Source organism: Vigna umbellata, chromosome 4, assembly GCF_029865625.1.
Source record: "Vigna umbellata cultivar VRB3 chromosome 4, Vumbellata_1.0, whole genome shotgun sequence".
Taxonomy (NCBI): Eukaryota; Viridiplantae; Streptophyta; class Magnoliopsida; order Fabales; family Fabaceae; genus Vigna; species Vigna umbellata.
Genome location: NC_142168.1, coordinates 7,806,637 through 7,831,464, shown reverse-complemented (window position 1 = coordinate 7,831,464; position 24,828 = coordinate 7,806,637). Strand labels below are relative to the sequence as shown.

The window sequence follows — 24,828 nt, the reverse complement described above, 5'->3', positions numbered from 1 at the left end:
AAGAATTTGAAAACAAATATCAAAGATGAACCACAATGAACCGAAACTGTAGGGGACAGATTTGCTCTATATGTAGCATAAAAGACCACAACACCAAAGAGCATGTTTACGCTATAAATGTTTGGTTTTTGAACAGCTGGACTTACCTGTGACTGGCCCTATATGCTGGCTAAGTTCCCGTTATCAGAACTTGTATGATGGTTGACATTATGCTGTAATAGTATTATATCTCAATTGGACATTTTCACATCCTTTTTTATAATTTAAAATTCTCATATTACCACCACTTAGTAACATCAAGAATTGAATAGCTGTTGTTCATATTTTCAAGGACTAAATTTGTATATTTAAAAAGTACAAGGACTGGGAAGGATAGGACTAATATGATGCATTTCTTTTTAAATGATGAAACAATTTTCTATAAGTAATTGTGTAACAAAAAAAATCAATTCAAAATTGTAAAGCAACAAGGCAAATGACAGGTAAATCTTTATTGTTCTGACATTTAATAAATACAGACGTCGGAATAAAATTTTGAAATTAGTAATCTCTCCTACGGGCAAGATCGCTCGCAATATCATCATCTTGTTCACACTGGTCCAAGAATTTTTTATAAGCAGGTTTATGAACAACAACAAGACGTAGGTACTTCGCAGCTTCGGCCTTCTGGCCCGCATCAAATAGAGTGCTACACACCCAGCAAATCAAATCCAATGAGCAAGATAAAAATAGCAGTGTTAGAAGAGGAAATTTAATCACCACTAAAAAACTTGGGTAATTAACCTGAATTGTACCTGGCCAGCAACAGTAACCCATCAAAATAATAGCCTTTGCTTGTAGGATCTTCTGGCTCCTCCATATTTGCTATTCTTTCAAAGTGTGTTCGTCCTTCGCTCCTCTTACCCTGAAGTACGAAAGTTAAAAAAAAAAGTAAAAATCGTGGCAAATCCTATTGAAGGCCTAGAAGCTTTTAAAAAATTCTCATGCTTATTGCCTGCCAATAGTTAGAAATCGCCTGACAGTCGGAGTGCCAAGTCAACACCAAAACAACAATCAAGCCTTTTCTCACTAAGTGGAATGGAACATTGGATAAATTATTGACTTCTAGATCTTTCTTAATTGTTTTTCCTTCAATTTTTCTCAGTCTCTCACTGCCTCTAGCGACTGGGTTTTGCTTCAGGTATTTTCCACACAGGTCATTTTTACAATATGTGCGCTACCACAATTATTTCCCTAATGCATTCAATTCTTATCCTATCTCATCTAGTACGTTCACTCTACAAGGCGGCATTCCCATCTCAGCTACAGAGTTTATTCTTTTGTTAGCTTTTTATGGCTCCACATTCAGTTGCGCATAATATCAGTTCTTGTAGTTCCGCTCAAGTTAGACACCAACTAATTCGAAAACACAAACCAACTCCCAGAATCTGTTTTTTAGGCGGAATTGAGGTGCAATTTTCACTCAGGTAACAAGATAATCAGTATTGGGTTTGGGTATGCAAGTCAGGAAGAAGCTATCTAAATATCCCTCCACCAAATGCATATCTAAACCGATTTTCAACATATATTCAAAATTCTGTTCAGACAAAAGTTTGCTCGAAGAACATATTGAAGTATGTGTTTAACCTGTCGTTCACAAGCAACTCCAGCCCACTGGGATGAAAGAATCAAAAGGTCCAGTTCTTCCGCATCAGTTGGATATCCAGCAAAAGAAAGCTAATGAAAAATCAGAAAATAATTAGGAGTTGAAGGCACAAACTAAGTGAAATGAGACACATTTTCTTGTAGCAATAAAAATTTAAAAAAAAATGCAAAACATAATAGTTCAGAGTAACAGATACATGACAGAGCAGATAAAACCAGCATAACAAATGAAAAAAAAAAAATGAAAGCAACTAGGGATTCATACTTTTGAAATTGCACACTCAAAGTACTCAATAGCCTCCTCATTTGCATGCTTCAGCAATAGAATCCGTCCCATCAAAACTAAAGCTCGAACATATTCAGGATCCTTATCAAGGGCTAGTCTGCACATGCAAAATGCAATGCTTCGTCAATCACTAAAAAATAAAAAGGATCTTTCTCCAAATTTTCTTCCCTTACTCTGAACAAACTAAAAATGAAAAACCAACTTACTTTAGTAAGGGAATTGCACTTTCTTTATCATTACTGGATAGAAATGGGACTGCAAGCTGTAAACATTCAAGCCATAAAATAATCACATTCTAAACGCCAATCTGATTTGCATGATAAATCACGTCATATATTCTCATGTTCTTATTCACTCACAGCAGTCAGTTGTTTAGGGGACATCTCCTCAATAGGTATTCTATGCCACTTTTCAGGTGAATTCAGAGAACATTTTTCTGCAGAAAAAGCTTCTATCGGAATATTATCTTGTATCCCTGGTGAAGGAGCCGTTTTAGAAGCACCAATTTTCTCAATAGCTACCTTTTGACTATTCTTGTCTTGCAACCCTAACATTGCAAGGACAGCAGGATGTCTCAGGGTTATTTGCTGCAAAGTTTATTGTTTGTTGGATTAGCTTTAAGAGTTAGCACAATAGTGGTTCAAACTAAAATAAACTAAACATGCACAAGGTTTTGCTTACCTGAATGAGGGTAAATGAACTATTGGTAACCCAATAGAGCTGGCTCCCCTGCAAGAGTATTTTATAGTAGAGTACACCATAAAATGTGGTTGGAATGAAAAATGAGGCATGCAATAGGAAAGAGGCAGTGAGGCGATATTTACTAATCTCTTAGAAAATTATAACTAAAAATTATAACTGAAAGTTCCCCCTTATCTTTGACCAGGGAAATTAACCTACTAATGTGAGTTCAGAAAATGTGACCAGAACAGAACACATGCAAAAATAAATTATAGTTTTCTTCAGCAATCACACCTCCAATGTCTAAAGATACATCAAGATTATTCGTAAAAATATAGTGACTTCTGTATTACTATTTTACTTTTATTAGAACTAAAGTCTATGAATCCATGAATAAGCTCTCTCTTTTGGATAGTCTACACCCTAGAATCATAAACTGTTAGAATGCACTGTAAAAGATGTCACCTAGCCCATAAAAAGAGAGTTTAAAGAGAAAGTGCACTTTGACCAAAAATGAAGCCAATAAAAAAATGCCACAGTTAGAGAGAAAAAAATTGGTATCCTATATTAACATCCTAGCAATAAAACACCCAAGGATTAGAGTTACCTGAGGAATGCAAAAGCCCACAAAAGCTAAAGGCACTGTTAGAAAATCCAAGTACCGCTTGTAATACTGCAACAGCAAAAGCATCCCTTAGTTAACAACGGGTTTACTTTATTTAAATTCAGTTTCTAGAATAAAATCCCTTATTTTGCAACATATAAACAATATTCCTAAACAGTTAGTCAAATGAAATGAGCAGATTCATATCACAGGAAATGTATAAAAACAATAAATATCAAGTATCAACGCAATTTTTTCCCAAGAACATGCAATAGAGTAGTAAGACATTAGAAGTACTGGAGAAGCTATACTCACTTTGGCTAATAACTCAAAAATATTCCTTGCCTCTGCAACCACAGGTTTCCCAAAGGATATCTGATAAATCCATCAACACAAATTAGTACACATTCAATGCTTGACTCATCCTTCCTAGCAAATTGAAAGAGAGAATTAAGGTACAAAAGTATATGCTAGGCTAGTGCTAAACAGAAAGCAAGAAATCCATTCTACTATACATTAATATATGATCTGATCAAGTTTTATAGCACATAAAATATCTGGGACTGTCTAGTTTCAAAAATTGTTTTCTGCTTTTATTTTCCGTTTCACTTTTAATTACAACATTGTCAGTTTTATAGCACATAAAATATTTGGGACTGTCTATTTTCAAAAATTGTTTTCTGCTTTCATTTTCCGTTTCACTTTTAATTACAACATTGTCACTTTGTGTTAGGTTCCAAAATTGGGAACCTACGTTCAAGACTCAATTCCTCCCCAAGAAACACAGAAAGAAAGGGAAGTCTGAATGTTATTCACCAGTATAGTATCTGTACAATCCAATGCAGAGGCATAACCCTCTTCCACAGGTATAAACCCGTAAGCACTAAGTAATCAAAATCCCCCAATCCCTTCTACTCAGCCGCTATTTATACAATCTTACAATCTCACCACAACTGTCCTAACTGTTAGTTTGTTATATTCATTTCCTCCTATTCCTCCTCTCATAAACTACCCATCCTTTCTTATTCTTATCCCTATCAATACCCTCCCCTTGATCATCAACCTTGTCCCCAAGGTTGAAATCAGGGTACTGTTCTTGGATGGTGATTTCATCCTCCCAGGTGGCTCCTTCTGGTCCTCCTTGTTGCCACTCCACTAGCAGTTGCGGCACGCTGCCTCCTTCTTCTGTTCGCTGCCGCCTTCCCAAAACATTCACGGGCCAAAACGAAGGCCCGTCTGCCTGCAGATCAGGCGGTAGGTCCTTCTCTACCTGGTGCTCGCCTACTGCCTTCTTCACCTGTGAAACATGAAACACCGGATGGATGCGAGCTGTCTCTGGCAACTGCAATTTGCAAGCTGTCTCCCCCACCTTCTGAATCACCCGAAAAGGTCCAAAATACCTTGCTGACAGCTTTGGGTGGAGTCGGGTTGGCATTGAGGTTTGTCTATGGGGTCGTATCTTCAAATATACCCAGTCCCCCACATTCACATTCGCGACCCGCCTCTTTTTATTAGCTTGGTGCACCATAAGATCCTGCGCGCGTTCCAAATGGAACCTCAACTGTTTCAGAGCTTCGTCTCTGGTTTGAAGTTCTTGATTCACGGCCTCCACCAGAGATTCCCCAGGAATGAATCTGTGCAAAGAAGGAGGCGCTCTCCCGTAAACAACCTCAAAAGGTGTGCACCGTATTGCTCCTTGGTAACTCGTGTTATACCAAAACTCCGCCCATGATAGCACTGTCATCCAACCTCGAGGCTGCTCTGAACAGAAACACCTGAGATAACCTTCCAGAATACGGTTCACCACCTCCGTCTGCCCGTCCGTTTCAGGGTGATATGCGGTGCTCATTTTCAGCTGCGTCCCCTGGCTTTTGAACAATTCATTCCAGAACATGCTCAAGAATAATGGGTCCCTGTCGGTCACGATGGATTTGGGGATCCCATGCAATCGTACTACTTCTCTCAGGAAAATATCAGCCACCGTTCTTGCCGAATAAGGATGTTTGAGCGGTATGAAATGGGCATACTTACTCAAACGGTCCACCACCACCAAAATAGCGTCGTACCCCTGGGACTTAGGCAGCCGTACCACGAAGTCCATGCTAAGCTCTTCCCAAACTGCATTTGGAATTGGCAAGGGCTGTAGTAATCCTTGCGGTGATGACGCTAAATACTTGTGTTGTTGACACACAAGACATTTAGCCACAAACTCTGTAATATCCTTCTTCATCCCGACCCAAAATAAAGATTGGGCTATCCTCCGGTATGTCCGGTAAACTCCCGAGTGGCCCCCCGTTTGAGTTTGGTGGAATTCTGCCATTAGCCTAGGTAACCACGAAGACTTTGCAGACAGTACTAACCTCCCTTTGTAATGCAACCTTCCGTGTTCCACCGTGTACGCCGGGTGAGAATTTGGATCCCCCTTAATCTCTTCAATCACCTTTCGTAGCCTCTCGTCCTCCTCCACTTCCCTCGTGACTTCTTCAAAGTCTTGCCAGTAAGGTCTTGCTATCACCGCCAGTTCCTTGTCCTCTTCTTTTTCACCCTCTGCTATTCGAGACAAAGCATCAGCAGCTCGGTTGGCCGTCCCAGTCTTATACATAATTTCGAAATCATATCCCAATAGTTTAGCTATCCAGTTTTGTTGATTCTGCGTCGTGATCCTTTGCTCCAATAGATACCTGAGGCTCTTCTGGTCAGTGTGCACTATGAATTTCTGCCCCAGTAGGTAAGGACGCCAATGCTGGATAGCTAACACAAGAGCCATCAATTCCTTCTCGTAAATGGATTTGCTGAGAGTTCCTTCAGATAAAGCCTTACTGAAAAAAGCGATTGGTTTTTTTCCCTGCATCAGTACAGCACCCACTCCTTTACCCGACGCGTCACACTCAATGTGAAAAGGTTGTTGAAAGTCGGGTAAGGACAACACCGGGGCGGTCGTGACGGCTGTCTTCAGTGTTTGCCATGCTTCTTCCGCCCTTCCGTTCCAAGCAAAGCCCCCTTTTTTCAACAGTTCCGTTAGAGGCCTGGCGATTTTACCATAATCCCTAATAAACCTCCGATAATACCCCGACAGACCCAAAAAACCCCTTAAACTCTTTACCGATTTTGGCCGTTCCCAATCCACCACCGCCTTTATCTTTTCATCGTCCATCTCCACGCCTCTATGCGAGATGATATGTCCCAAGTATTTAACTTGGGTTTGCCCAAACTCACACTTCCCCCGATTGGCCACCCACTTGTCCCGACTCAGCGTTTCCAGGACCCTTCCGACATGCTCCAAGTGTTCCTCCCAGGTTCTACTGTAAACGAGGATGTCGTCGAAGAAGACTAGCACGAACTTCCGTAAATAGGGCGCGAAGAGGTGATTCATAGTGCTCTGAAATGTCGCCGGCGCGTTGGTGAGTCCGAAAGGCATCACCACGAACTCGTAATGCCCCTGATGCGTGCGGAACGCCGTCTTCTCTATATCCTTCTCAGCCATGCGGATTTGGTGATACCCGGCCTTCAAATCCACCTTCGAAAAATAGGTAGCCCCTCCTAACTCATCCAGCAACTCCTCTATCACCGGTATTGGGAATTTATCCGGCACCGTTGCTCGATTTAAGGCTCGGTAATCGATGCAGAAGCGCCAGCTTCCATCTTTCTTCTTAACTAAAATCACTGGGCTCGAGTACGGGCTATGGCTTGGTCGGACCACCCCCGTCCGGAGCATCTCCGTCACTTGCTGCTCGATTTCATCTTTCAACACGTGTGGGTATCGGTATGGACGGACATTGATCGGACCTGTGCCCTCTTTAAGGGTGATTCGGTGCACTGTCTCTCTGCTAGGTGGCAACCCCACTAACTCCGTGAATACCACGTCATGAAATTTTAGTAACTTCTCCATATGATGTTTTTGTCTTTCAGTAAGCCCCGAACAATTTGGGCCGCTTGTTTGGGTCTCACACGAGCCCAATTCCCAAACCAATAACCACACTGCCACCTCATCTATTTTCTGTAAAGCTCTGGGGCCCACCACTCTTCGTTCTAAAGTGGGATCCCCTTTCACTGTTATCTTCCTCTCTCCCTGTCGGTACTTCATCGTTGATTCTTTCCAGTCCACCACCACTTTCCCGAGCTTTTCTAACCATTCCACCCCCAGAATGACGTCAACTCCGCCCAACTCAAAAATATAGAAGCGTTCAACCACTTCTGCTTCCCCCATCTCTAATGCCACCTTTTCACAACACCCGCTAGTTCGTTCCCTCTGTCCGTTTCCCAAGCTTACCGTATATGGCGGGGTTTCCACCACCGTCATCTCTAATTCCTCCACCACCCGTCGGCTTAAAAAATTGTGGCTAGCGCCACTGTCAATTAAAACCAATACCTCACGTTGACCCATTCTCCCTCGTAGCTTCATCGTCCGGGGTGTCGTGAGACCACCGGCAGAAAGGGCCGATAACTCCATCTTGGTGATGTTCAACTCATCCTCTCCGTCATTTTCCGATTCTTCCTCCTCTTCAGCCAAAATCATCATCCTTATCCCCCTCTCCGTACAACGATGACCGGGGCTAAAGGGTCCGCCGCACCTGAAACATTTCCCCTCTTCCCTCCGTTTGATGTACTCAGAGTAGGGAAGATTGCGGACACCCCTTTCATTTCCGCTGCCGCTGTCTCTCCTATGGTTTCCCCCGTGGGTCGGACCTTTGTTTACAGAACCGACACTTTCCGCTGGTCCCGCTCGTCCCGCTGGTTCGCGATTCGTCTCCACCTTCATAACCGATCCCGATGTTTTTCCCCAAGAACTTGGATTCTTGGATATCCATCCTCCTCCCGTCTTCGCGCACAGTTTTTCCACATCTCTCGCCACCCGCATAGCGGTCATCAAATCCGGTGGATCATGAGGCCGGACATGATCGCTCACTTCTTCCCTTAAACCGGACAAAAAATACCCCATGATCTGCTCCTCGGGTATCTGGGTCGTTTGCCCCACCAGAACTTCAAAATCACGTATGTATTCCCCCACCGATCCCGTCTGTCGTATGGTGGAGAGCCTCTCATACACGGTTCCTCTAGTTCCTCCCCCAAATCGGATACCCAACGCCCTCTTCAACCCCTCCCAAGACAGGGTCTTGGTTTTCTCTCGCCAGAATCGAAACCAACTTCCGGCGTAGCCATCCATGCTAATAAAGGCCAATTCCAACTTCTCCTCCTCCGCCACCTTCTGGACTTCGAAAAACTTCTCCGCTCGGCCGATCCATACCCACGGTTCGCCCCCCTCAAACACGGGTAATTCGACTCGCTTCCTCCACTGGCTCATCCCTCCTTGGTTACCTTCTCCCCCATTTCCTCTTTCGCCATTCAGACCACCACCATTATCGTTCACCGACGACTGACTCTCCCCCTGTCGCTGTCCTTGGTTAATGGGTATACGTTCTCCCATCGCTTTCAAGATCGCTTGGACGTCCTGGCGTATCGCCGCCGTATCAGCCTTTGTCTCAGCGATTGCCACTTCCACCGCCTCTAAGTGCCCTTCGACCACCACCATTCTTCCCTCCATCTCCACGCTCGAACACTCCCCGATAAGGATCCGGCAGGTCGGACCAAATGTTAGGTTCCAAAATTGGGAACCTACGTTCAAGACTCAATTCCTCCCCAAGAAACACAGAAAGAAAGGGAAGTCTGAATGTTATTCACCAGTATAGTATCTGTACAATCCAATGCAGAGGCATAACCCTCTTCCACAGGTATAAACCCGTAAGCACTAAGTAATCAAAATCCCCCAATCCCTTCTACTCAGCCGCTATTTATACAATCTTACAATCTCACCACAACTGTCCTAACTGTTAGTTTGTTATATTCATTTCCTCCTATTCCTCCTCTCATAAACTACCCATCCTTTCTTATTCTTATCCCTATCACTTTGTTTTCATTTTGCTTGTTTATAATTTGTAAAGAAAACATGGTTTTCTTGTAATTATTAAAAGTGAAAAGAGAAAACAGTCTTAAACCAAACAATCTTAGTTATTAACTTATTACACTTTCTGTTATTTTATTTTATTACTAGCACCATAAAGCCAAGCACTGCAGCTTTTTTAATCCATAAGATAAAAAGTTAAAGTTTGATTCATTATCATAGGAAGATAACAGAGCCATTAGGCCAACAATACATATTAGATTTTGACTTGATTAATCATTTGCTAGTAACCAGATGATTTGGATCCATCAACTTTGCCAGCCATTTTGGTTTTGGTAGGTCTACCTTTATTATATCAACCAGTCCAAAATATTTAATGTACACACTTGACTTAACTACATCCAACCCTTACTAAGAGGGTTTCTGCCACAACAGAATAATAAAATGTGATTTCTCCATCTAATAAAACAAAATCTGTCTAAATGAATCACTGTAATGCACATTGGCATGAATATGAATATAAGAAGACAACGGAAGGTAACTAGAAACATGATTTCAGGTTATAAACCTTATATATATGGATTTATACTCCATTACCTGAACATTGATGTAGTGCAAACCAGCAATCAGGAAAGGAAAGATGAACCCCGAATAACCGTGAGAGAGTTCAGTTAAATTCTGGAACCATAAAGCACCACCCTGCAACATATTTAACAAGTTTAAATGTTGATGTTTGTTCCTGCCAACACTCAACACTTCTGTTGAAATTATGACGTTTTATGATAAGAGGGAGGACGAGTGATATTAAATTGATATTAGGTTAAATGATTACCATTGATGTGTTCATACAACCAAGAGTATGTAATCTTATATATTCTAATCATAATCTGTTAGGAATCTCACATTGAGTAGGATAAACTAATTGATGTGGTAATTAAGCTTTGAGGCTCTACCACTTAAATGAACTAGTCTTTAGAGTTAGACTTTTTTTTGTGCTTGAGTCCTAACAATTGGTGTTTTCATTGATAGTTGGGTTACAGAAAGGGCTATCTAGAGGCTGAATTAAGGTGCAAATTGAATACTAGTAAATGAGAGAAATACCGGCCTAGGGAGACAATGTTATGAGTCCTACGTTAAGTAGGATGAACTACTTGATGTGGTACAAAAACCTTGAGGCTCCCACCTAATGGACTAGTCTATTGGGCTGGGCTCTACTTTTCTGCTCAAGTCCTAATATAATCCTAAGTAATGAGGGAAAAAAATCATTATTAAATATGGCAACCAATCCTAGATATAAAAATGAAATAGGAATCTAAGAGGGAGGAATATCTAAGATAGGATAAAATACTTTCATATACATTCTAACAATTATGATATAGCGTCACTACAGAAATAAATTTTCCAAAAGTTGAAGTCCATAACTTAGATGCCATCATTACAGCTAACTGTTATCATTCCAGTCTTTTGTATCTAATTGAACTTAATGCCAGATATATTCTAATAATGTGGTTTTATTCATTCATGGAATTAAATCGATGGAAATATGAAGATACATATAGCACAAACACGATGATCAAACAGCCTTTTAATAAGTTGGTGCATTACGCAATCAAAACCAGGGTGACCATTCAGTGACATCTTCCTTATGCTAATCATCCACAGGAAAAAGCACGGAACCTGTAGAAAAATAGAAGACCAAAAGTAAAAATTACAAAGTTTGTGAAGCATTGCAACGATCATGTTACTTTTTCCTTCAATATTTGGCTTATTCTGATTGCTGATTATAAACAAGTCAAATTAGTTTCTATCACTTTCTTTACAGAATAAAGAAGCAAATGACAAATGTTCTGAACTTTACTTGACACTAACAGAGAGAGACGAAAATTAGGTAGCAGTGTGCAGTTTATGTAATTATTTGGTGCACTTAGCTGGAGAAATGGACTGTTTAAGATTGTCTCTTCAGTCTTCAGCATTGAATATTTTAGAGAATATTATATTTCCATCTTCCATTTGATGTTCAATCTAGTGCTTTAACAGTGTTTCCATTTCAGACTTGCAGTGATTGAGCAGCCTAGCTGCTACCTTATCTATTAGTTTGTCCCTTCCCTGTCTGTTCACACCCCCTTGTGTTCTCTGGCCCGTTGGATAAGTGTTTTCCCTATTCTCTTAAATAAACAGGAATTGAGAGAAATAAAAGGACATATTTTCCTTATATACAAAAGTCAACAAACAGTTGCCAATGTGGGTTTGTCCAACAGCCTATAATTTTCCAGCCAGGTCCGGCATGGCCTGTCCTTGGAATGGGACAGCTTCCCCTCCAACCAAGCTTTTCTTTACCATAAAATAAAATTTAACAGTTAAACAATTCAGTTATTACAACAATTAAGAAACATAATTCCTTTTAGATCAAATGAACCTCTTTGAAAGGTTTCAGATTCCAGCAGTTCGTGGATGCCCTCTCTGATATTCAGGAAGGACAAAACAAGTTCAAATATTAAGAAAGAACCATCAAAAGTTTTATTGAAAAGCTTAAGCTCGGTTCCTCCATAAATTTCTTCAGTTCAAGCTATAAACTTATGCCATAAGATAATGCCAAAGTCTTCAGGAATAGTAAGTAATAAATTCTAATACTATATACCTCCATAACTTTTTCATATTGGCAACAGAAACAAAAGCTCTATCATGAGTCATGAAAGAAGAAATTTTTTATTTTTAATTGAACCCTAAAGATTTACTCAAAATGGCTGCTTTCTTTTCCTTCTCAGATTTTAGACAGTCTTTAATTAGCTAGCATTACATTTTGACTGACACTAAGTGAGGTTTTCCCAGACAACTTATAGATCACACAACATGTGAATTTCTTTCAACCGTACCACAAAACAGCTTTCCTAGGAGGTTGCTTTTGGCTGTGATATTATTAGTAAAAGATAATTTGGGGAGAAGAAGGCAAATTCATTGCTGTAGGAGTCATAAGCAATGTTTCCCAGGAAGTAGATATATCACCTGTACAATGAATGGTACCAGTGGCCAGACATAAGAGGGGCATCCACTCGCTTTTCTCTTCTTCTGGAACAATAGAAACTGACGAATATAACTCTTTCCTGAGAAAGGTGGTGGGAATGGAGGAGGCACTTTAAGAATTGAAAAATATTAATAACAATTTAAGTACATGAACTAGAAGTGGAGAAAAGGAAAAAGATATCTTGTAGACGTAAGATTGTAACGAAGTACCCACTCCCATTTTCTCATCACAAAAAAGAACAAAACACAATTTAAAGATAAAGAAAAGTTAGATACACAACAAATGAAATGATGCAGAAATAAAGAGGTTCACAAGCGCAAAAACACAATCAATATGTTCATTACACAACACTTGCACACAGAAAAAGCTAGGATAAAAAGTGATCCAGTGTAACAGAAATGAAGAAAAAAGACATTTCAATAACTACTATCAAAGCCAGATTAGAAATTAGAAAATAGTGTTACATGAGTGTAACTTGTATAAGATGACCAAGCAAACAAGTGAGCAAGCATCCAATGAGAACAATAAAAAACTAACAAAGTACTAGTAACCTAATTCTAATTTCAAAACAAACATTTGAAGCCCCGAACGGCTTTATACAACAACAAAGATTAAAGAAGTGATAATAATCAGCTACAGCTGCATCATATCTTGCAAACAAGAAGCAGATGGATTAACCTAGCAGAACCAATTTATTCATTTATTTTTAATTTTTCTTGCTTCCAATTAAAATTGAATAATTAGTACAACAATCCAAGTTAAACATACTACCGAAACACGAGATACTCACATTTAGGGAAAAACTCTCCAATCGTTTTCAGCTTGTGAAGTGTTACAACCAGAGGAAAAAGAATAGCAATTCTGAGAGCTAGAGTAGAAGAAACTATAGTTAACCACCTGAAATTTAGCAACTAGATTACGTTCGGTTCAGAGTCCAAAACTGAACAGATAAACAAGTGTTAAAGTAATGCATTAGTAACAAGAAAGACAAGACCTAGAAGCTTACCACGGAAATCCAGAAAGCTCGTGGAACGAGTCGAACATCGAAATCAGCACGCGAACGGGGAAAACGGCGTCTTCTTCACCGCTACCACTGGTATCGGCGATCGCTTTCAGAAGCTCAGAGTTAACCTGCGAGTCGACACCGAAGGAGTTCAACCCCAATTCGCGCTCATCGGAAGAGCGAGTGGAGAAAGCGCGTGAGTGGAACACGTCGAAAAATGCAAGGGTTGGGGAGGAAGGTAGGGCGGAAGCGGGGAGAGGAGACGGTCGCTGAGAAGATAGGACGCGAGGCAGATATAGGAGGGAGAGGGAGGAGGACAGCCGCGCTTGGCGGAGGCGAGAAAAGAGCACCGCCGCGGTCGCCATTGGCGGCGGGAGGAAGCACAGCGAGAACTGTTGTGTAACCAAAATTGAGTTTCCACAAAGCAAGGATGCGGTTGTAATATGTAACTCAACACACTCAGTAATTGAATCATCAACATTGTTAAATTGGAGTAACAGGTTATTTCACTCCACTAATTTTTTTATTTTTTTATTTGTCTCAAACTAATTTTTTTAAATTTCAATTTGATTTATTTGTTTAAAATTACTTAATATATTTTCTTCCATTAAATGGAAATTTTTAGTTTACATAATATAAATGCGTCCTTTTGGCTTTCTTCAACGAACCATTAAAGACTTGTCACACAATTTTAACCACGACTTTAAAAATCTTGTTCACCATGCTCAAAACTAAACTCACAGAATAGTTTACCAAAAATATAAAGAAAACTTTACCATATAATTATTCAACCAATAGTTAATCCGGCGAATAGTCTTACTACATCATGAAATAGTTCACCTGAAAATTAGAGGTCTCTTACTAAAAGAAATAAATTGATTGATAATTTCCTTAATAATAATTAAATTAGTAATTTTTTTAATAATGATCAAATTTATAAGTAAAATTTGTTTATTAATTTTTGAGTTGTAAAGTAAATTTAGATTTATATTAATTAAAAATTTATTTCAAAATCTATAAATATAAATTTAAAATAAAAAAACATGATATTATTTTTATTATATTGTCCAAGAGTTAACTTTGTTAACTGACATCTACCAACCTATAAGGAAAATAAAAACTTATTAAGAATCTAATTTTTAAACTTTTACAAGTTATTTCTTAGAATTATTTTAAGAAGTTCAGTTTATAAAATTTCTTAAATAAACCAAATTGATCCACCAAATTTTTCATAATCTAAATTAATATCCTATTTAACAATGACATTAAGTTAGACAAGACAAAAAAAAATTATCAAACCGATTTAAAAAAATCTATTGGACGAATATTTGCTTAAAAAATATTTACAAAAATTTTAAAATCTACAAATATTAATATTTTTAAATTAAAATTTAAATAAAATTATAAAAAAATATAATATAAATTAAATTAAATATAAATTAAAATAATTTTAATTAAATTTAAATAATAAAATATAAATTTTAAATAAATTTAACGGAATAAAATATAAATTAAATTTTAGTTTTAATTTATATCTAAATATTTTTATCATCGTAATCATATCTCAACCAAACCTTCTAAGTCAAACCAAAATCTTAACGTACTAGTTTAGCATTTTGTTTTTATCTTCTCTACCCTTAATAGCTTACTCTAAGAAACCTATTTTATATATTTTAAAAATATATATAATTAAAATAGTATTAAAATAGACTAAAAACCTTATTAACAATGTAAATAAGGTGTTATTATCTTTTATTAGTTCTTCTACAAAATCTCGTTAGAAAAAGGAAGAGTCTGAGAAACATGTTTGATCATGATTATTCTAATTTATATTTTATTTGTTAAAATTTATTGAAATTATAATGGAATTAATTAACATGTTGTCTTAAAAGATAGGAATGTTTTAAATTTAATCCTTAGTAAAATATTTTCCTTTTTACTTTTTGGTCCTTCATATTATATATTCATTGGTCCATATAGGTTTGTAATTTAGTTTAAATTAAATAACAGATAAATACAGCAGATCATTGACCTTCCAAATTCTTGCTTACGTAACTCACCAAGCCAACACTTTACCAGTCACGCACGTTCAAAACATTTCCCAATAAATAAAAAAAAATACCTGTTATAATCAAAATCAAAATTATAATACAATCTTACCTTACTTTAAATAATTTTTCTTTAGGTTTGAAAATTCTTAAATAAAAGAACAAATTACAATCTTATCTCCTTGTGTGTAGTTTAAAAGCAGGCCTGAGACGGGAACTCAATTATCTGGTTTATTTTATTTTATTTTATTTTATTTTATATTATAAGATAGACTAGAGATGAGACCTATTATAGGCACGCATTGAAGTTGGAGAAAAACTGAAATTGTAGCAAGCGTTTATTTTTTAATTATTATTTTATTATCAAGAATTATTATTTATTAATATTAATTAATCCGTTATTATTATGAAACGAAATAGAGTTTTTGGATTTTGGTGTAGTTGCGAGAGAGGACGGAAAGAGCAGAGAGATTAGGGGATCTGGTGTGGCTTCTTCCTTCTCTTGCTTCCTCGATGCGACCAATTCTTTAATCACCATTTTCTCTCTCTCAAAGGGATAATTGTAGCCACCCATCACCGTTTATTTTTAATTAATATTTTGGAATGAATGAGAACAAAACCACCGCCATCGCTCTTATCCCTCACCATTGACTCGGCCGTCCTCAATCTATCCGACATCTCCGATCTCTCCTCAATCCCTGATCACATCCTCCTCGACCTCTTCCTGGTACTTTTCTTCTTATAATCTCTTTCTCTCTCTCTTTCTCGCTTTTTTCTCATGCATCCTACTTCTACTTCCTAGTTAACCAAGGTTTCACTTTCATGCCCTTTTTTCTTTCTTCTTTTTTTCGCTCTGCTTCATTCACACTACCCCTTTTGTTTTAATCAATGCCCCTTCTTTTGATCTCCCATAAAAATCAACTCTTGCCTCCTTCGATGAGTGAAGGAAGGTTATTCGGCTGCATGCTCGTTTTCCTTTCTTTTCTTGCATTTTTCGAAGAATAAAACTTAGATGTACTTATTTAAGGAATGTTCTCCTATCAGAATGATAGTTTTGATTCCTCTAACGTATTTAGTTGGTTCAAGATGTTTTTGTTTTGTGCCAATTATCAAAGTGTAATTCTAATTCTTAATTCTTAAGTACTCTAAGGATTGGATATTGCTTTTTGTGTGTTTTGAAAATTCCAAGGGTTTTTGTTTAGCAAATTATGAAACAAATCTCATTTATGACTGTTACGGGATTGAATTGATGGTTATGTTATCTTGTATTTTTACTTTGGGTGGCGGTTAACACTAGGGCAAGATTTTACTTCACTTTCTGCTTTCTTGTTGGGATATGAAGTTTTAAAATTTCATTTTCACTGTTTTTGCAAATGTAGCTGGCTCAAACAACTGTTTTGTAATCGGGATGAAAATATGGACATGTCAAATATTGTGGATCTAGTTTCATTCCTTTTGTTGTCTTTATATAATTGTGGCCATTAGATGCTACCTGAAGTTTTGTTATTTCACTATCATTCAGCATCCTTACTCTATTACATGTGGTTTTCATGGACAGAGAATATTAAGAGCTGGGAAACTGACTGAGAAAGTTCTGAGACTGTTCATAGCGACTGGTAAGGATGAAGTGATTTCCCTTGTTGAGGCACTCAATATCCGACATGTTCTGACCCCTGTGCTTCCCACCAGTGAGTTGTTTTAAGAATTTGTGTAATAATACGTATACTAGCTGCTGCTGTGGTGACAAATGTTTATTTTCTGACATTTGATATCTCTGAGTACAGGGTGTTCTGAAAAGTTCTAAAGTAAGGTTAAATAATCTCAGCGCTAAGGAGGTAAAACAAGACTTTTAGTTTGTGTGATAGTCTGTGTTCTGTACTCTTCAAGATGTCTCAAGCAGTTATCAACGATAATGAAGTGGATATTGTGATTGGTGCATTACACGCTGACCTCACAACTTTCATGAATGAATGGAGGCCAATTTTCTCCCGCTTTCACCTGATAATAGTAAAAGATCCTGACCTCAAAGAAGAACTACAAATTCCTGAAGGATTCAGGGCGGATGTGTATTCAAAGGCTGATATTGAGCGAGTGGTGGGTTCTTCCTCTTCTATTCGCTTCTCTGGCTACTCTTGTAGATATTTTGGCTTTCTAATTTCACGGAAAAAGTATGTTGTCTGTATTGATGATGATTGTGTTCCTGCAAAAGATAATGCGGGGTATTTGGTGGATGCTGTGGCTCAGCATGTTTCGAACCTCCAGACTCCTGCCACCCCTTTCTTCTTCAATACACTATATGATCCATTCCGAAAGGGTGCAGATTTTGTTCGTGGTTACCCATTTAGCCTGCGAGAAGGAGTTAATTGTGCTGTGTCATGTGGGCTATGGCTCAATATGGCCGACCTTGATGCTCCAACACAAGCTCTGAAGCCACGGCAGAAGAATGTGCGATATGTAGATGCAGTTTTGACTGTTCCTGCAAGAGCCTTGTTGCCAATGAGTGGAATCAATGTTGCCTTTAACCGTGAAGCTATTGGTCCAGCAATAGGCCCGGCATTGAGATTGACAGGGGAGGGGAAACTGAGGTGGGAAACTGTGGAAGACATATGGTGTGGGATGTGTGTGAAAGTGATCTGTGACCACCTAGGCCTTGGTGTGAAAACTGGGTTACCATATGTCTGGAGAACAGAAAGGGGTGATGCAGTTCAGAGCTTGAAGAAAGAGTGGGAAGGGGTGAAATTGATGGAGGATGTTGTTCCTTTCTTTCAGTCATTGAAGTTGCCACAATCAGCAACTACAGCAGAGGTTTGTATGGTTGAGATTGCCAAAGCAGTGAATGAACAACTAGGGAAGGCTCATCCTGTGTTTTCTCAGGCTGCCGAAACCATGGTAGAGTGGGTCAAGCTCTGGAAGACAGTTGCATCTGGTTGAAGCTCCTGAACTTGAGGATCCTTGTTGGAGTGAAATTCCCTTGGTTGGGTGGGTGGCTTCTATATTTCTTTATTTCGTTTAACTAATTTATGTATGCCTTCTTTTTTCCGGTTTGTTGTGAACTAAGCTTAAATTTTACCTGACACAGATAGACTAAAGGCTGAATAAAATTATTATAGCCCTTATTGGCTTTGTGACAACTGAATAAATGCTTTGCCTTGTTTTTATAAATAATCGATCTTTGAACAGAGCTCCGAGCCTGTTATTTTCTTTGTTTCTATATATGCTTAGATTTACAAACAAATTCAATCACCAATGACATGGAAACAGTTTTTACAACATTATTACATTTGCTTAACGTTGTATTTTCTGAGACTAACACCTGGGCTCTTATTTGTCCTCTATTGTCACTCACTAACAAGGAAGGTTTTTTAGAACATGATAGTCTGTGTTCTGTTGGCACTCGTGGGATTTAGGTTTGAGATCAATTCAACCTTCATAGCTAGTTCTGATACTTATTTCAATTTATACATACACCATGTTCACTGTATTACTAGTGAACTAAGAGATCTCTAGTATTTGCAAGTAATTTGGTAATGTCTCGGCTATTGGGATAAGTGTTGAGTTCTAATAGTAGGTTTGAGTCAAACTTGGTTAGAAAAATTTATCATCTAACTTTTCTTAATTCTTAATATGAATATTAATAAAGATATCCCCCTTCATAAAATATCTATTTAAATTTTATTAGTTTTGTATTTAAGTTTGGATTTATCAAGCAGAAGATAAATGAAAATATTTTCTAATTTATGAGCCATAATTGTCATTTTAAATTAATTATATTTTTAACACATAAGTTTATATCTTGACTAATTCAAATTATAACACATTGGTTGGATTGATTTGAATTATTATAAGTACTTACTTCATATACTTTAATTTCATGTGAATTTAAAGAATAAAAAATTCCATTTTCTATTAAAAGGAAAAACATTTTTATAAATATGAATAAAATTAATGTACAACACATTACCATTTAGATAATTCTACATAAATTTCGTCGCATAACTACATCAACTAAGTCTTTTAACACCACCTTCAACTTATGCAACACTTGTTCAAGGGAGCTTCTATTCCTTCAAAAGTTTCTTAGTATATCTTTATAAACTTTTATATTTCAAATTGTGAAATATTTAGAACATTATTTGGTTTTAGTTATTTGTTTAATAACTTCTTTCACTTCTCTCTGTATTTGTTTAATAATATTTAGATAGTCTGATTCTGTAATCTTGTATGTTATTATATTATATATTTATATAATATGCATTTAACTATTTTTGTCATACATAATTAGTTATTAAAAGCGCTCCCCAGCAAAAACATAATATTTACCTATGATTGCTTATCTATCTTTAGATTGAAGATACAATTTAATGTGTAGTAAGCTCAAAAATTCTATAAAATTCGACCACAATAGTAACATCCACTCTGAATTTACATTATTAACTGCGTCATCATTGGGCTTAAGGTTTGGGGATGTGTATCATAGATGTAGTTAGGGTCTTGTATCATTCATTATTATGGTGTCACATAGCATCTCATGTGTATGGCGAACTTATCTTGAGGTATACTATATCATACCGTTCCCTGATTATCCTACAGTCCCCTAATGCATCATTAACATCCCACTAAACGTCTGAGTGACTATCCTGACCGACCAACCACCAGACCGATGGTATGGTTGGATTATAAACAGTAATAACTCATTAAAACTCCTAATAAAGATTAAGATGTGATTGGGCTGTCATTAGACCGGCAAAAGGTAAAACCTCATTACAACAAGTATAAATAAGAGTCCCAGGTATGATTTCGGGGCAGACTGCACACACTGCACATTATGCACTACTTGCATCACTTATTATAACAGGTACGTCCCCATCCGACTTGGAGAAGGAGGGAGAGCGAGTTACGTCCGTCCACTTCAACGTTCGTCCAGATCCTAACGATCCCCGCTTGGAACAAAGCTCGCCCGGTCTTCATCCTGAAGCGCTTTGAACAGTGTTCGTCCATCCGGTCTTTAACATCCACCCAGTCTTCAATACAATCAGGAGTGTTTTAGCAGGCTTCCACCAAACTCGACCGAAACATTTTAGCGCCCACCGTGGGGCTGAGCTAGTATTCCCCATTGTAGCCACAAGGAACTAGTGAGTGGTGCCTCAAAAGAACGTCAACTCAAGTTTTCAGCCTCTTTCGCTCGGCCTCGTCAACCCGACAACTCGGTCTCGACCGCTCGACCACTTGGCCTCGTTCGCTCGGCCATTCGGTCTACACCATTCGGCTTCACGACCTCTCAGCTTTTATGATTACCATTCGGATTCATCTGTTCGGCCATACCTTGATCTTAGGTAATTCCTAGAACCTAGCCTCGCAGGTACTTGGACAAATTTGGCACCAAGTGTTCGGCCTCGTAGATACTTAGCCTACCACTTGGCCTTTTCGGCCTCAACTCCTCGGCCTTCAAAGGCCTCAACTTCTCGGTCTCCAAAGGCCTCAACTGCTCGGCCGTAGTAATCAGGTACTTTCTTAAACCAGGCCTCCAAGTACAAAGTGAAAATTGGCATCAACGTCAGATCATTTGGCCGTGTGGCTGCAAGTACATCCGTCATCCGCCCTCCGCCATCCAGCCTCGCCTATTTGGCCTCAACAACCCGGGCAGTGAACGACGAGTTCTTTGTTGAACCACTGCTGCCTGACTCCAAACAAAGACCAAGTTGATGAACGACGAGTTCTTTAATGAACCACTATTAGCTTGGCCAGGCAGTGAACAACGAGTTCTTTGTTGAACCATTGCTGCCCGACTCCAGACAAAGACCAAGTTGATGAACAACGAGTTCTTTAATGAACCACTGTCAGCTTAGCCAAACAGTGAACGACGAGTTCTTTGCTGAACCACTGCTGCCCGACTCTAGACAAAGACCAAGTTGATGAAAGGGGCGTTGATAAGTGTGAGAAAGAGTTGTTTTTACACTTATAAATGATCTCAATCTTATAATTATTCATGTTATTACTCAGTGAAAAGTTGTAATAGGAAGTAGATTGTTATGTAAATTATTGTACAGGAAAGAGTGTATAATTTAGAGTCTGTCAGCCAATTCTCGCATAGCGCAAGCGAAAATTCGCACAACCAGAAAAAGGAAATTCGCATAGCACACCAGTACCTGTGCGATGAGCGAATAACATCAGTTGAAGTGCAGCAGTTAAAGGAAATTCGCACAGTGCACACACACACCTGTGCGCTGTGCGAATTAATTAAGTTAAGTGGCTTAAAAAGACGTGACAGAAAGGCATAAACGATCTTCTGACACACGAACCAAAGGAGAAAAATACTGGAGAACTCAGGAGACACTCAGGAGACCTTTCAAGACATCAAGACTTCACTTTCTGCAAGGAGTTGCTGAAAAGAGTACGTTTGAGATGTCTAGAATAGGCTAAATTTTCTGTTCATTGTAATTGGTTGTATGACGATATGTTAATGTAAATTTCCTGTGCAATATATGTTTCTGTTCTTGTTCTTTTCTTGACTTGCTTTTAATTATACAGAAGTATAATTCTTTTTAAAAAGTTCTTTTGTACTGAGAAGTATTTTTAGAACCAGAAACGTAAGAAAAGAAACTAAAGTAACTACGCTAGGAATAACTTCTGTGCTTTTGGTCATTCTCTACATATGAATTTAATGCAAAATTATCTTTTGAATTAATTAAGGAATTAATAATTCAATAGATAATTTTAGAACTTGTTTTAAGGAATTAAACCAAGATACTCTTTTGTGAATGCTTGAACAGAGAATGTATGCTGTCCAGGATTTTACTGTAATATTAGTCAAAGACCAATTCTAGTGATCTGTTATCGTATTTTGAAATCTTAATATTTTACGTTGTCAATTTCATGCTAATTTCCAACTTGAAATCACAAATGTTATCATCAGTAATTGATCTTGATAAATAATTTTAATTTAATAACATGACTCAAATTCCCTTGGGAGAACGATACTCTTAACTTAATTCATTGTATTACTTGAACGATTTGGTATACTTGCCAAAAAGTTATCAGGTGTCCTGTCAACTTGGCCTCAACCTCTTAGCCTCCAAAGGCCTCAATCGTTCAGCCCCCTCAGCCTCAACTTGGTCTTCTCGGCCTCAACTCCTCGGCCTTCAAAGGCCTCAACAACTCGTCCTTCAAAGGCCTCCACTCAGTCTTCACAGGCCTCGACCGTTCGGCCTCCTCGGTCTCAACCTCTCGGCCTCTAATGGCCCCAATCGTTAGGCCATTTCTTCGCCTCAACGTGGCCTTCTCGGCCTCAACTACTCGGCCTCCAAAGGCCTCAATCGTTTGGCCCCGTCGGCCTCCAAAGGCCTCAACTTCTCGGCCACCAAAGGCCTCAATCGTTCGGCCCCGTCGGCCTCCAAAGGCCTCAACAACTTGGCCTCCAAAGGTCTCAATCGTTCGGCCCCCTCGGCCTCAACTTCTCGGCCTTTAAAGGCCTCAACTTTTCTGCCTCCTCGGCCTCAATCGTTCGGTCTCCTCGGCCCCAACTTGGTCTCCTCAGCCTCAACTTCTCGATAATTTCTTGGCCTAACCTTGGCTTCTGGCTCGTTTTTGTTTTCCATCCACTCAACAAGCAAAAAGGACTCAGAAACGAAAGCAAAACAAAGAACTCGTCCTTTTAGGAAGGCCATGCACAAAAATCCCTTCGCATCATTAACATCATGCTCGGGCTTGGGGGGCTGATGTACCGTACGGTCCCCTGATGCATCATTAACATCCTGTTAAACGCCCTGACCGACCATCTTGGCCGACAACCACCAGGCCAATCATATGGTTGGATTATAAACAGTAATAACTCATTAAAGCCTCTAATGAAGATTAAGGCGTGATTGGGCCGTCATTAGGCCGACGAAAGGTAAAAGCCCATTACAACAAGTATAAATAAGAGTCCCAGGTATGATTTCGAGGCAAACTGCACATGCTGCACATCATGCACTACTTGCATCACTTATTATAATCGTTCGGTCACTTTACTGACTTGAGCGTCTGAGCACCTTTAGCAGGTACGCCCCCATCCGGCTTGCAGAAGGAAGGAGAACGAGTTACGTCCGTCCACTTCAACATTCGTCCAGATCCTAACGGTCGCCCGCTTGGGACAAAGCTCGCCCGGTCTTCATCCTAAAGCGCTTTGAACAATGTTTGTCTGTCCGGTCTTTAACATCCACCCAGTCTTCAATACAATCAGGAGTGTTTTAGCAGGGTCCCACCAAACTCGACCGATATCTCTATATACTATCTTCATGATCGTCCATATATCTATATACTCAGATATATAATCAGCTTATATGAGAATCTCATAAATATTTTAAGCTTAGCTTGAACAAAGTCTGATATTGGTTATTTAAATTTAAATTTGATTCATATAATTGTGGAATTTGAATAGAAGGAGACAAAATGCACAAGCCAAGATACTCTCACGAATAAAAGGGGAGACAGAATGCACAAGCCAAGAAACAACGTGCTATTACATCGAAACCATGTTGGGTAAGAAAGATCAGTCTTGGTGGGTTGAGATCTCAATCCAAGAAAAAATTCAACTTTGCTCTTGGCAGAGAGTGTCGACTCCATGAGTGATAGTTTGCAGTGTGTAGGATCTTGTAGTGACTGATGAGCTTTAGTGGTGGCCATGATAAAGAACAAAAAAAAATAATAGAAGGTGGAAAAATCAGAGTAAGGCGCAATAAAGCCCTTCATCTAAAGAGCTCTCTGATACTATCATAGGATTGCATGACAGTGTAACAGAAGAAAAAGAATGCCAAAATAAAAGGCAAGAAAAGAAGATCTATTATTGTTTGTGAAGAAGAAAGACAAAGAGTATATATGGAACAAAAGAATGTAACAGAACAACTATAAGCTATTGTGCAGTAAAACTATTATTATGTGACTTAATATTCACAAAAATGTTACTGTACCAAATATTATATCCATGTTTTATGTAACATCCCAAATTTAGTAGTATAAAACCACTAAAATAAGAGCTACAAAGATGATAACTTATAAAAGAAACTTGAGATTTATTATAAAAGAAATATCTACACCTGAAGAATTTCAGAAGCTATTTGTACCGCTTCTTCTCCCTCACTCCCATGCTGAGATAACCGAAGGTATGTCCTTCCTAAGCTCACACTCATTAAGGTGATTATCGCAAGAGAAATGTACACAAAGACAAACAACACAAAAAACAAGGTAAGCTAGAATACAAACAATTAATGATATATATATATATATATATATATATATATAAATATAAATATTTAAAAGTTATACACATGATACACATATCACACCTACCAACTAAACACTTTATGCACGACCATACTTTGACTAGATTGTCCAGACTTATAATGAATGTCGAGCTATGGCGGGTTGTGCACTTGTGATGGCCTCTACTACTTTGCAAAGTGATTACCAATGGGTTTCACCCTACCACCCACACAAGGTTAGTCTGTTACCACGTCGTGGGCCTCCAAAAAGCACCTAGACTAAGACCTTCTACTACTCTCACTACATGAGTCAATCTTCTCTACTTGTGAATGAAATATCATTAGAGTGTTAGGATAACTTCCAATACTGAGCTCCCTGCATTCATTCTAAAGATACTTGAAACC

At 38.5% G+C, this 24,828-nt stretch overlaps 3 protein-coding genes across 4 annotated transcripts; 2 read left to right on the top strand and 1 right to left on the bottom strand.

The window, feature by feature from the left end:
- Window positions 1-373: 373 nt before the first annotated feature.
- On the bottom strand, window positions 374-13,602 carry LOC124833943 (ALBINO3-like protein 2, chloroplastic). 2 transcript variants are annotated; one of them, XM_088113846.1, is made up of 14 exons: window positions 13,143-13,602; window positions 12,927-13,033; window positions 12,118-12,245; window positions 10,720-10,791; window positions 9,712-9,813; window positions 3,531-3,590; window positions 3,219-3,284; window positions 2,612-2,659; window positions 2,290-2,517; window positions 2,137-2,192; window positions 1,910-2,027; window positions 1,627-1,716; window positions 784-904; window positions 374-688 (listed from the first exon to the last, which is right to left on the bottom strand). In XM_088113846.1, the coding sequence occupies exons 1-14, from the start codon at window positions 13,502-13,504 to the stop codon at window positions 399-401; spliced, it is 1,848 nt and encodes a 615-aa protein (XP_087969972.1). In that variant the 5' UTR covers window positions 13,505-13,602; the 3' UTR covers window positions 374-398. The 2 variants fall into 2 exon arrangements, with proteins under 2 accessions (XP_087969972.1, XP_087969973.1); XM_088113847.1 differs by having other exon boundaries at window positions 795-904; window positions 13,143-13,601.
- A 1,932-nt stretch (window positions 13,603-15,534) lies between these two features.
- Window positions 15,535-17,113, top strand: LOC124833930 (UDP-arabinopyranose mutase). The gene is made up of 3 exons (XM_047308507.2): window positions 15,535-15,914; window positions 16,746-16,875; window positions 16,972-17,113. Exons 1-3 carry the CDS (start codon window positions 15,795-15,797, stop codon window positions 16,989-16,991), a joined length of 270 nt encoding a protein of 89 aa, XP_047164463.1. The 5' UTR covers window positions 15,535-15,794; the 3' UTR covers window positions 16,992-17,113.
- Window positions 17,075-18,318, top strand: RGP5 (Alpha-1,4-glucan-protein synthase family protein). Its single transcript, XM_047308508.2, has one exon. It carries the CDS (start codon window positions 17,075-17,077, stop codon window positions 18,116-18,118), a length of 1,044 nt encoding a protein of 347 aa, XP_047164464.2. The 3' UTR covers window positions 18,119-18,318.
- The last annotated feature ends 6,510 nt before the right edge of the window (window positions 18,319-24,828 follow it).